At 36.6% G+C, this 14,094-nt stretch overlaps 1 protein-coding gene across 1 annotated transcript; it reads right to left on the bottom strand.

Annotated features, from left to right (window-relative positions):
- Window positions 1–6,661: 6,661 nt before the first annotated feature.
- LOC120279191 (putative disease resistance protein RGA3) lies at window positions 6,662–8,815 on the bottom strand. The gene is made up of 3 exons (XM_039286054.1): window positions 8,719–8,815; window positions 7,671–8,100; window positions 6,662–7,568 (listed from the first exon to the last, which is right to left on the bottom strand). Exons 1-3 carry the CDS (start codon window positions 8,813–8,815, stop codon window positions 6,662–6,664), a joined length of 1,434 nt encoding a protein of 477 aa, XP_039141988.1.
- Between the last annotated feature and the right edge of the window lie 5,279 nt (window positions 8,816–14,094).

The raw sequence follows: 14,094 nt of genomic DNA, 5'->3' as shown, positions 1-14,094 counted from the left end.
TCGGTTAGACCACCGATGGACCGATGATTGGTCGTAATTGGCCTGACGGACCGTCGGCAGGTCGCCGGAGGCTGGCCAGACCACCAGTGGATCAGTGGTCGATGGCTGGATAAAAAAAGAGGGAGACTTTTTACAACCAGGGTATTGTTACTATTCCATCAACCAGGGTATTTTGGACCGTCGGATCAAATCGATCCTGGTCGTTCATTCAACTCTTGTAACCCTATAAATACCCCCTCATTTGTATGATTTGAGATATAGAGAAGAGAAAGAAAGGAGAGAAATAAAAGAAGAAAGAAAGAAGAAGTTAATTCTTCAGGGTCTTTTGGGTTTTTGGTAAATACTCTGGCTCTCTAGTCTTATTACCATCTTTACATTTATAACATATATTCTTAACACGTTATCAGCACGAATTTGATCATATGATTTTAATTTTCTTTGGCTTATCTAATATATATGTTATATATGTGGAATCCATTTCTAACACTGAATGCAGGAAGGTTCGATAGGTAATATATATAATACTAGCAAACCATACATTTAATTTAATACATAATTTCAGTCAACCATACATAAGATTTTCTTAGAAGCATACATAAAAAACATACAGTACTAAAGCCACTAAGGCTAATATTACCAGAACTTTAAAATAAACAAGAAAAACAATAATATTATTATTACAATAAATTTCTCCATCAAATCCAAATCTTCTGGCATGATCTTCCCCAAGTTTGCCATGGCGAACCTCAGATCCCGACAATCAGGTAAAAACTTTACCGGCGGACCTCCGATCCTTTTTCTTCTCCGTCGGCCCCCTCAATCTTCTCCATCGGCTCTTCTCTCTTCTTCGTCGGCCTCTACCCTCTTCTCTCCCTTATCTTTCCTTCTTCTTAACTTATACTCACTTTCAAACAAAACATTATTTCCAATGCTGCAATAATTGCAGCTCATGAACAGTACTATATATGAATAGTACCGTATATGTGAACAGTATCATACATGAACAGTACCGTATATATGAACAGTACCTATACATGCCAGTATATATGCTTTATATTTTATTCTATACACTCTATTCTAATTACATGCTATATTATTTTGAAGAGAAAATGACAAATATTGCAAAAAAAGAATTCGAGACCCTTCAAATCTCAGGGAGCAATTATATATCCTGGAGCCTCGATATCAAGCTCCATCTGAAAGCAAAAAACCTAAGCAAAACTATTGAGGCTAATAACAGTGAGCCTAGTGATAATAAAGCGAAAGCATTAATATTTATAAGGCATCATATTGATGATGGCATGAAAAATGAATATTTGACCATTGAGGATCCACAGGAATTGTGGTTATCCCTGAAAGAGAGATTTGAACATCTCAGAATGGTCTACTTCCCAAAGCACGCAATGATTGGTCAAGCCTCAGGTTTCAAGATTTTAAAAGCGTGCAAGAATATAATTCCGAGCTATTTAAAATTGTTTTCGAGTGCTACGTCTCGTGGAGAAACAAATTGACTGGAAGGAATGATGCTCGAGAAAAACATTTACAACATTTCACGCATCGAAATGTTATATTACAACAACAAGATAGAGAAAAGAATTTTTACAAAAATTCTCCGAATTAATTTCTTGTCTCCTTATGGGCGGAGCAAAACAATGAATTATTGATGCGAGAATCATCAATCTCGACCATCCGGATCAGCACTACTCGCCGTAAATTAATTTTTGGGCAAAGAAGATGGGCGTGGTCGCGGTACTAGTTTTTAAAAACCGTGGTGGACGAGGACATTATGGTGGTCGATGACTACGCGGTCGTGGTGGGGGCCGAAATAATATCGGACCACGCGATAACAGAATTGATGTACATCAACAAAAGCAACAAAACCACAAGATGGGGTCAGAGACAAAGAAGGATACATGCTATCATTGTGGCCAGGAAGGTCATTGGTCCAGAATTTGCAGGACCCCTAAACATTTTGTCCATCTTTACCAAGAATCACATAAAAATAAGAAAGGTAAAGATATTGAGACAAATTTTGCTGACAACCCCATAGTTGATCCAATTGAGAATAATTCTATAAATAATTTAAATGTAACTGAAAATACATATTTAGATATGTCAGATTTTCTTATGGACTAATTTGTAATATGTCTTTATGTTTTATTAAATTATGTTTTTCTTTTGTTTTGTTTAGAATGTGGCTGATGATGAATGCATTATTGATTGTGAGACAACGCATACTATTTTGACAAGAAAAATATATTTTATATTCTTATCAATGAGAAAGGCATGTATAGCCACAATAGCAGGGTCATCAGACCTGGTTGAAGGTTCTGGAGAAGCAACAATGATGTTGCCAAATGGGACATCCTTGCAGATGAAAAATCCTCTCTATTCCCCTAAGTTTAGGAGGAACCTTTTAAGCTTTAAAGATATACGTCTCAATGGATACCATTTAGAGACGGTTGATAAGGAACGAAAAAAATATCTTTATATTACACAAGTTATTTTATGCCAAAAACATGTACTTGAAAGCTTTCCCTGTATATCCTCAGGATTTAATTTAACACGTATTAAAGTGATGGAATCACATACGGTATTAACCCAGAAGGTTAATGACCCAGAGATTTTTAAAATATGGCATGAAAGACTTGGACATCCGGGTGCTATAATGTTGCTACCGGATTATTACTAGTTCTCATGGACACCCATCGAAGAATTATAAAATCCTAACACATAATGAATATGCATGTTCAGACTGCTCAATGGGAAAAGCTAATAACCGGACCTTCTATGACTAAGGTGATCGGTGAATCTCCTAAATTTTTTTAGAAAGAATACAAGGAGACATATGTGGACCAATACATCCATCATGTGGGACCATTTAAGTATTTTTATGGTTTTTAATCGATGCATCGACTAAATGGTCCCATGTTTCACTTCATCTACAAAGAATGTAGCATTTGCAAGGTTATTGGCACAAATTATCGGGGCTTAAAAACACAATTTCAGATTACCCCATAAAGACAATTCGTCTTGATAATGCTGGTGAATTTTTATCAAAATCATTTTATGGTTATTGTATGGCAGTTAGAATACATGTTGAGCATCCAGTAGCTCATGTACATACCCAAAATGGGTTGGCGGAGTCATTAATTAAAAGACTCTAGATTATTACCTGTCCAATGTTATTAATGACGAAACTGCCTACAAGTGCGTAGGGTCATGCTATTTTGCATGCTGCAGCTTTAATACGGATCCGACCCACTGCATGTAATTCATATTCACCACACCAACTTGTTATGGGTAAAGAGCCTGATATTTCATATATAAGAATATTTGGTTGTGCAGCATATGTGCCAATGCCACCACCAAATCGTACAAAAATGGGTCCACAACGCAGACTTGGTATATATGTTGGTTATGATTCCCCTTCAATTATACGGTATTTAGAACCATTAACAGGGGATGTATTTACTACAAGATTTGCAGATTGTCATTTTGATGAATTTGTCTTCCCTGCATTAGGGGGAGAAATGATTACTCAAAATGAGCCAAAAAGAAATTGATTGCATCACGATTACATACATATGATCCTCGTACCAATGAATGTGAACTTGAAGTTCAAAGGATCATTAAATTGCAAAATATTGCGAATGAAATACCTGATGCATTCACTAATACTAAAATGGTAACCAAATCATATATACCAGCTGCCAATGCTCCTGCAAGAATTGAGATTCCTAAAAATCCATTGATAGAAAATCAAGTAGAAAATAAACCACGACAAAAACGTGGAAGACCAATTGGTGCCAAAGATTCAGCTCCTAGAAAAAAGAAGCAGAAAAATAAAGAGAAGAATCTCCCATGTGAAAAGGGAGAGGAAATTATAAAACCCTCAGAACAAGTTAATGAAGAATCAATGGGGGATGATATTTCTGAAAATGTTGAAAATCCAATTTGCTATGTAGATGATGGTCAAAGATTGAATCGGCATGAGACCGAAATAAATGATATATTCATCTACAATGTGGCTACAGATATAGAAATGAATACTGATAATGATCCAGAGCCACGATCTATTGAAGAATGTCGACAAAGAAATGATTGGCCAAAATGGAAAGAAGTTATCCAGGCTGAGCTAAATTCCCTATCAAAATGTGAGGTGTTTGGGCCGATAGTGCCAATACCAGAAGGGATAAAACCAGTCGGTTATAAATGGGTGTTCGTTAGAAAAAGAAATGAAAATAATCAAATTATGAGATACAAAGCAAAACTGGTTGCTCAAGGTTTTTCTCAAATGCCTGGTATTGATTATGAAGAGACATATTCTCCTGTAATGGATGGAATTACTTTTCGATTTTTAATTGCCATGGCAGCAAGTAATAAATTAGATATGCAGTTGATGGATGTTGTCACAGCATATCTATATGGATTACTTGAAAATGACATATATATGAAAATCCCTGAAGGATATAAGATATCAGATATTACAAATCAACAACATTTATACTCTATTAAATTACAGAGATCTCTCTATGTATTAAAACAATCTGGACGGATGTGGTATAACCGTCTCATTGAATATCTTATAAAAGAAGGATACCAAAATGATAGTATATGTCCATGTGTGTTTATTAAAAGTTATACTAACAGTTTTGTTGTGATAGCAGTATATGTGGATGATTTAAATCTTGTAGGCACTCCTTCTGAAATTGCAACTGTAGCATCATATCTGAGAAAAGAATTTGAAATGAAAGATTTGGGAAAGACCAAATTCTGTCTAGGTATACAAATCGAGCACTTATCCTCGGGAATATTTGTGCATCAATCAACCTATACAGAAAAGGTGCTAAAGAGATTCAATATGGATAAGGCTTATCCACTGAGTACGCCAATGGTCGTCCGGACTCTTGATGTTCAAAAAGATTCATTTCGCCCACCGGAAGAAGGAGAAATCATTCTTGGTCAAGAAACTCCATATTTAAGTGCAATCGGTGCATTAATGTACCTTGCAAGACCAAATATTGCTTTTGCAGTAAATCTTCTAGCAAGATACAGTTCTACACCGACACGAAGACACTGGAAAGGAGTAAAAGATGTGCTACGTTATTTACGAGGAACTACAGATCTGGGCTTATTCTATCCAAAAGAATTCTCATCCAACCTCACAGGTTTTGCTGATACTGGGTATCTGTCTGACCCTCACAAAGGGCGATCTCAGACTGGATACATGTTTTCTTACAATGGTACAGCTATCTCATGGCGTTCCACAAAACAAACTCTTACAGCTACTTCATCAAATCATGCTGAAATTCTAGCTCTCCATGAAGCAAGTCGTGAATGCCAATGGTTACGATCTATGATTGGGCATATACAGCCATCATGCAAATTACCATCAGTAACAACAAATGCTACAGTAATCTATGAAGACAACAGTGCTTGTATTTCTCAAATACAAGAAGGTTATATTAAAGGTGACAGAACGAAACATATATCACCAAAATTTTTCTACACTCATGATCTCCAGAAAGAAGGTGTTATAGAAGTTCAAAAGAGACTTATACACAAAATCAGGATGAGAAGACTTAAGGATGTAAGTACTTCTGATATAAGTTAAATGTTATTTATTTGAGGGGGAGACTGTACTCTTTTTCCCTTCGCCAAGGTTTTTGTCCCAATGGGTTTTTCCGAGGCAAGGTTTTTAATGAGGCAGTAACTCTCAGATATATCAAGGATAGTGTACTCTTTTTCCTTAGCTAGATTTTTATCCCACTGGGTTTTTCCTAGCAAAGTTTTAACGAGGCATATCCTTTGGTCATAGGCATCCAAGGGGGAGTGTTATAAATATATATTATATAATGGATGGGCCTACTGTAGCAAATTACTATATCAGCATCTAGAAAACAATGTAGCAGCCGCCAATGTGATATTGTAGCAGCCGCCAGTACTGTTACTATTCCACCAACCAGGGTATTTTGGACCGTCGGATCAAATCGGTCCTGGCCGTTCATTCAACTCTTGTAACCCTATAAATACCCCCTCATTTGTATGATTTGAGATATAGAGAAGAGAAAGAAATGAGAGAAATAAAAGAAGAAATAAAGAAGAAGAAGTTAATTCTTCAGGGTTTTTTGGGTTTTTGGTAAATACTCTAGATCTCTAGTCTTATTACTATCTTTACATTTATAACATATATTCTTAACATATTTAAAATTTAATTTCATTTTTCATATTATTATTTTTTTAATATTTAATGTGTCAATTGAAGATTAATAATAACATTTTTATTAAAATAATAATGATAATAATACAAAAAAATAAACAAATATAAAAAAATTAAATAATTATAGTATTAGTTTAAAAATAACATTATTTTTTTACAATAACAATATTAATAATATTAATGCAATAAAATTTGTACAAAATAATCTTAGATACATATAAAAAAAAGTATAATGCCCTAATTAGTCTCTCTACTTTTCTCTCTCTTCTCTTATGATCCTCTACTCAGAAATGCCCCCGACTAGTCCTATTTTTGAAAATATGCTCACTTAGTTAGAAATGCTCTCAATTAGTCACTCTACTTTTAAAAATTACCCAATTAGAGGAACTAAATTGACACATTTTTAAAAGTAAAGGGACTAGTTGGGATCAATTCTATTTAAGTGGGCACATTTTCAAAAGTAAAAGAACTAGTTGAGAGCATTTCTAAGTAGAGGGACCAAAAAAGGAAGCATTGTTTAAGAGCAGGAGGCAAAGCTTCGTAACTAAAATATAATGCTCCCCGGAGCTCTTCTTGAAGTCCAGTCATAGTCCACGCATCGCTGTTAAGAAGATTCTGCCATTCTCCCTTATTTCGGTCTTTTGTTATAAGAACACCGGCAATAACTTTGATCGCGACCAGAAGACCATCGCATTTCTCAACGATTTGCAACCCAATATCCTTCATTCTTTGCATATCACTCACATCATTGTCTGTAAAAACTTTCTTACAAAATAATTCCCAACCAAAATCCAAAGACAATTTATTAACATTGTGACTATGAATTGCCCCCATTCTCATAGTAATATTTCTGTCTCTTGTGGTAACCAAGACTCTACATTTTGTTGTTGCTATTTGTATCGGATTTTTAATTAAATCAATCCATACATCCGCATTCCAAACATCATCCAAAACCAAGAACAAACTCTTCAAATGCAGAACATTAGAAAGAATTTTTTGTAACTCTGCCACTGTCGTTGACTCTCCATAGCTACCCCCAACATTTCTTATGATTTCTTTCAACAAGTCAGCCTCTGATCTGAAAGATTTTGAAACCCAAATCCACGAATGTAACACCAAATGATCATTTATCTTTGAATCATTATAAATTTGTTGTGCGAGTGTGGTTTTGCCTATACCCCCCATACCGACAATGGAAAAAAGGAAACATTTCTGTTCATTAGGACTGACCAATAAGTCAACAAGACTCTTAGTTGCATCTCTAATATCCCACCCCACAATGTCTGGTTCAGGTAAGAAGGAACTTTGGCTATAAGAAGCTTCATTCATGACATATGCATCATCACTACTTGATTTAGAAGAAGTTATGAAATGAAACTTATCCTTATCCTCAGATATCTCAGTTAATCTATCATTCAGACTTTTAATTTAATCAGCAATCTCATACCGAAATGGTACACTGCGCACAATACTAGAGAACGAAGATAAACTACGGTGTACCCTTTTGAAGGCAGTAGTGCTTGACTCAGCCAGAGAATGATGATCATCATCTTGCAAGAGTAGTCCAGAGCCTTGTATCATGCAAAGATCAATGATGTCTTTGGCATCGTACATCCAATCTTTCAGCTCATCGACCCATAATTTGACAGTCTCGTATTGGATCTTCTTCTTCTCAGCGTCCTTGAGCACGCATGCGATCATCTTCATCCTTCGCTGAAGCTTTTGGAGTTCATCCTTGACACCTAACACCATGATGGCCTCCTCTTCAATTATATTAGCCAGTCTCTCCACCAGCTTTCCTGCAAATGCATCCACTATCATTGCCATGATCTTCTTCTTTTTCTTCTTGTTGCCAAAACACAGCTCTTTGATGATCACTTGGAAGTTTTAATCAGAAGTATGATAAGGAACCAGCCTCTGAAATCCAACATGGTAATTAAAAGGAGTTTCAACACCATCTCCAACCAACCCCACCCACCACCACCTTTTCTTGCCCTAAATTTGGGGTTTTGAACAAAAGTTTAATAACCCGATCCATGAACTGGTTGACCAACAATTTTTTTATTTTTTTAAATTTTTTTAAATAAATAAAATTATAAAAATCATAAAATTATAAAAAATATATTCAGAAAAAAAATGGAGAAAAATATTAAGTCAAACAAAAGAATTTTTCTCAAACATTGACTTGCATTTGTAATCATTGTTATTAGTAATTAAACAGCATCAAAATATTAAGCCAAACCAAAGAATCAGATGATTGAGTATGTCTTTTTGTTTTCATTTTCCTTATTTCAATAAAAAAAAAATTCCAAAAGTAAATCGCACATCACTTTCATGAATTCCATAAATATATATATATATATAATCTAAAAATAAATATTTAACAAATAATTAATTAAAGAAAAACCAACAAAGGATCGGCACATGAAGGTGAATGTGCACGGCCGGAGAGTGTTCATGCTGACGCAGTGCGCTCTGAGGATTTTTTAGCTCACCCGTGAGCTCGATCACCGAACAGACTGCGAGACGACCAAGTGGCTTCTCCGCCACACTGAGCCTTCTATAATCGCCGTACTTCACTACAATTGTCATGAGGGCGCTCAAGACGGAAGAAGCCAACAAGGTTGGGATGAGTCTGTGAGAGACTGGCTTTAGGATTTGCTTGTTTTCAAGGTTTGCTTGTTCATCTTTGTGTGACGTTCCTTCACATGCCCGTTCACCTTCACAGCGCATAGATTTTTTATTTAAAACCCGGTCAAACCGGTTCACCAGTTCTCAGTCCATAACCTGTTCATGATCGATTCGATCAGGACCCGGTTTAAATTATATGAGTGAACCGGATAAGTGGCCAGTTCCTGATTAAACCCATTGAACCAGCCGGTCCAAGCCGATTTTTGAAACTTTGGTTTAAGATCACCCAAAAAATTAACCCCAAATTTAGAGTACAACATATTTAATATTTTTTTAATAATTTTTATTATTATAATTAAAATTATAAAATTAACCATTCATCAATATAGTCAATTTATATAATTATAAATTTGTGTGTAATTAATAATAAAATTGTAAATTAAATTAATTTATGATAAATTTATTAAATTAAAATACTTAAATATATATTAAAAACAATAAAAGGCACATGCACTATGAATTTAGAACAAAATTGTAATCAACAATAATGTATTTAAGTACTAAATATTTTTTATGTTGCATGAAAAAATAATTTTATTATTTATCAAGCTAATTAATAAATTTATAATTAATTTTTTAAATAAATTAAATCATAGATTAAAATTATTGAAGTCGTTAAAATATTTGAAATTATTTTTATTAATAAATTTACATTATAATAAATATTTAGTTAAATTATTTTTTAAAATAATTAATTTCAAGTATTTTGTGATTAAATAGTAATAATAAAAAGGATGTGCAAAAAAAATATTATTAGAATATATTTTTAGTGTAAAATTAAAATACGGACCCTTTTTTTTCTTTTCTTTTCTTCTCTTTTGAAAAGAAATAGAATACTATCACTGCAACTTGCATATAGCTCACTCCCATCATTTGGCCCAAGGCCTATGGACCAGTCTAAGGTTGGCCCAAACTTGATCCAAAGTCAATGTTTGATGGGTTAGTCCAAGCACTGCCCAAACAAACCTTAAATTGGATATGGATATTATTTTTAAGTGATGAGTCAACCCACGAGTCTACCCATTTTGAACTTTTTTTGGGTTGATCTAACAAGGTCGATCCATGCTCTAGCCCATTGGATTTATTACTAAATATTAATAATAAAAATTAAGAAAAAAATATTACAATTGATTCATTGAAATAAACCCATCATACAAGAGAGTTAACTAGCTATAAGTGATTGATTGTCATAGACCAATCTCATAAGTCATATCATGCCAACTAACGACTCCCTCCATGATTCAATTTGGAAGAGGATTATATTTTCATTGATCAATTAAGTACATAGAGGTTCGATTTTATGTAGAATGGAAAAAATTGCATATGATTGACAAATGAATAGATGCTAATATAGTTTGGATATACTTATATTGTAATGATACATTATTTTTTCTCAAGTAAAAATGTAATAATACTAATCAATTAATAAAATTATCAAGAAAGTAATTAAACATCCCTCCCTAATTTGCACTTTCCCTCTGAGTCCCTGTAAGGTTTCCACTTCCTTTTTAGTCCCTCCTTTATTGGGTCTTTTCCTTTCAACCCTTATTCCCCAAACGGAGTTAATAAAGGTGTTAAATGGCTATGGAAGCTACCATAATGTCATTCTTGTATGGAGAAACTTCCCAGGCCCGCGAAATGATGAGTATACCCTTGAAAATCTCGGCAATCGTGCACGGTTTGACGGTTGGATTTGTGAGGCGTTGGGATTCGCGGAGCTGCCGTTTTTCTCTAATGGTAGCGTCTGTTTGTCTTCTAGCAATCATCTTCCCCGCAAGCGTCGGCTTCGTCTTCTCGAATCTCTTGTTCTCCCGTTAACGGCCGGCCACTGAAGAAGTCTGTCAAAGGAAATCGCAACCAAAAGGGGAGAAAACATGCCTTCAAGAAGGTGGATGATAGTGCTATGCGTGAAATCAAGATGTTGTAACATTGCTTCGTTTGTGTGTGAAATAAGATATTATTATGATGATGCGTATATACTTGAGATTGTCATTTAGTTTGTGCATCGTGTTGTGTAACATTTGAGTTCATGTGTAACATGAGGTGTTCCTGTGTACAATACCTTCTTCGTGTGTAAAATAAGTACGCTTGTGTTTAAGATATTGATTTTTTATGTTTTATTTCCACAACAGACAATATCGATAATATTTGTATATGCACTGTGTTACCTAGCTCCTATTGTAGAACTGATCTCCGTCTTAAGGATATGAATAGGAGGCACTGGGAGATACTCCGAGGCACTCCTTTTGCTCATTTCATGGATGTCACACCCATCATCCGGAGAGAGGAGAGATTGACGCACTGCTGCAGGTGTATAACGATTGCACCCAGCGCTTTGAGATAGGAGAGAGCATGCTCTCATTCAGGCCAGAAGATGTGGCACTCATCCTCGGTCTCCGTTGTGGAGGGGATATTGTATCGTTCAAACACGAGAAGATCCAATACGAGTTTGAGGAGTCATTCCTTAGTAAAATGCATAATCGTTACCGTGACGCAATTAAAGACAACCAATGCTCGCTCGTGCGAAGAAAAGGCGGTGACGAGGAGACATTTGTAAAGCTTCTGGTCGTTTACTTCATGGCTACCATCTTCTTCCCTAGCACTTCTCTTAATGCGCCAATATTTGCAGCCAGGTACGCTAATGATCTTATCTCACTTGGGCGTTACGCTTGGGCCCATGCCGTTCACAGGTGGCTAATGGTCGATCTCCCCATAACGGCCGAACGTGTACAGATGCGGTGCAAAGGAAACTACACCACCGCAGGTTACTTGAAAGGGTGCACTGTCGCCCTCATCATTTGGTTCTACGAGGTAACTGGCAGTATGAAAAAACAGCAGCTAGAAAGGACACCCCGTATAATGTGTTATGGGGAAACCGATTACATCAAGGCGAGTTCAATCGGTCCTCTGTTGAAGTCGTTTAAAGGAAGAGAATTAAGTTTGTGTCAAACTCTAGCAAAATTATGTAAATCACGTTATTTTCTATTTATGAAATTGTTTAACTGTGTATAATATTATTGTCCTATGTATAATATATTTTACATGTCTAATAATATATTTACCTATGCATAATAAAGCCTATCTATGTAAAGAAACATATTCATGTTTAAATTATATAGTTCCTGTGTATAATAATCCTTAGGTGTTTAACTTAATATAGTTTCTATGTATAATGTTGCAGTTCTACGAACTTGTTCCAGCCAACGGTGAGGAGACTGAACTCATTGCCGTTGGAAAGCTGGAAACCAGAAAGCAAGGTTATGAGATGTCGTTTGAAGTGGTCGGCCGAAAGAGAAAGGTCGGATGCCACTCCCCAACAACGAGGCTTGTAGAAAGGAAACATGCGTCTCCCAAGCAATCCTCAGCAAAAGCAAGTGAACAGCAGGCAAGGAAGTGAGCCAGGACGGGCTCTTCCCCTTACGACTCATCAAAATTCTCTCGCCGTCAATCAGAGGGAGACGGCGATGATGTACACAACCTCTTGCAGCGAGTATTACAGGAAGTTCGTGGTATGCGTGCGCGTTTGGACGAGCATGACACGAATGATGAAAGGCGATGGAGGGCCGTATCAAGGTCACCACCGCCGAATAGTAACATACCGCGGGAACCAACGGTTTGTTCTCTCCCTTTTTTTCAGGTAGGAGATTCAAGCGAGTAGCCTGGGGTTTTAGGGGTCGGTCTGGCCTGACTTGGGAAAGGGACACTTCAGAAATGGCCCCTGACGCTCCTGATGCTGATGATACCCTAGAACCCCCAGCGTCGTCCCCTGTTACAGAGCCTGTACCTGCACCTTCTCATGTTGCGGAGGATGTACTTGTAAATAAAAGTACTAACCATGATGGCCCAGTGTCTTTCCCCGTTGCAGAACTTGCACCTGTTGCCAAACCTACACCTGTGACAGAGCTTGCGCCTATTGCACCGACTTCCACCAGCGAAGGTAGCAAAGTTGATACACCGCCAAGGCGCGTAACGCGCCGCACGGCTAAGGCAGATATATCTGAAGCAATCTCACCCAAACAATCAGCGAAGAAGGTTCCACCAAAGAAAGCTCCAGTCAGGGCCCCCAAGAAAGTTCCACCTAAGAAAGCCACGCAAAAGAGAACAAGAAGCACAAGGACACATGCTCTGAAAAACCAACCACCTGCGCGAGCCCCGCCGAGGAGAATGCTCCCATTGACTCCACTTCAGCTGACACAACAGATACCGACGAAGAGGTCTTCGGACAAGTGGCAGCACTTGTTGAATCCCTAACTGGAATGAAGAATAGATCAGAAGAAACCAATCCACTTACAATAGTTCCATAAGAGGGACCACCAAGAGAGACGACCCCCGAAGCGAAGACACATCCGGGTTTTCTCCCACAAAAAAGGAAGTACGCAGGCTTCGGTAGGTTGACCATGTTAGAATCGAACATCCCTTACGCATTACTTGAACACCCGAGTGGACAGGAAATATCCGTTGACTGTGTATGACTCTTGCTTTCATATCTATATTACATTATACATGTGTAAATAAAGTCTTTACTTGTGTAACAGATGGCTATATATGTCTATATTACATTATACATGTGTAAATAAATATGTATCTGTGTAAATTTAGATATTTGTGTGTAAATAACACTTTAGATTTCTACAATTTGAAATATCTGTGTAATAAAAATAGTAAATGTGTGAAACCAATTATTTATGTGTAATATATGATTCATGTTGAACTTTTCTTGTCATATTTTTTCAGTTCAGTAGTGTAGAGGAATGACTGCGCATACACAACGCATGATAGCATTTACATTCTCCTCGAAGGAAAATATCAAATCCCAGACGATGTCGTCGATGTTCTGGTCCTCATCATCACACGTCCACACGTCCTCAGGCGCTCGCCATGCAGAAGTCATAAACTATGGCAGACCTGGTTGTGTACATGATGAAGGATATAATGTTTGGTTACAAAAATGCTGACATTATCCTGATGTCAATCGTCTTCAACGGCCAATATCATTTGCTAACGCTCGACTTGGAGAATTCAAAATACATGCACTACTCGTCACTTCAGTCATCTATATACGACTAAGATACCGTCGACGTGGTAAGTCCTTCGCAATCGCTTGTCATTCCTCTTCTAATATGCTCCTTACTGATGATGGAATATGATGCTTCAACGGGATCTTTTTAAACTCTTACTGG

This window comes from Dioscorea cayenensis, chromosome 16 (assembly GCF_009730915.1).
Source record: "Dioscorea cayenensis subsp. rotundata cultivar TDr96_F1 chromosome 16, TDr96_F1_v2_PseudoChromosome.rev07_lg8_w22 25.fasta, whole genome shotgun sequence".
Taxonomy (NCBI): Eukaryota; Viridiplantae; Streptophyta; class Magnoliopsida; order Dioscoreales; family Dioscoreaceae; genus Dioscorea; species Dioscorea cayenensis.
This window is presented reverse-complemented; position numbering and strand designations above follow the sequence as displayed.

Bases quoted from the DNA above. Each gene is read 5' to 3' on its own strand.
- LOC120279191 (XM_039286054.1), bottom strand. From the start codon at position 8,815: ATGACAATTGTAGTGAAGTACGGCGATTATAGAAGGCTCAGTGTGGCG. The intron at 8,101-8,718 runs GTGAGCTAAAAA...AAAACTTCCAAG, and splicing joins TTCGGTGATCGAGCTCACGG to TGATCATCAAAGAGCTGTGT. The intron at 7,569-7,670 runs GTATGAGATTGC...TAAATCAAGTAG, and splicing joins GTGCGCAGTGTACCATTTCG to TGATGATGCATATGTCATGA.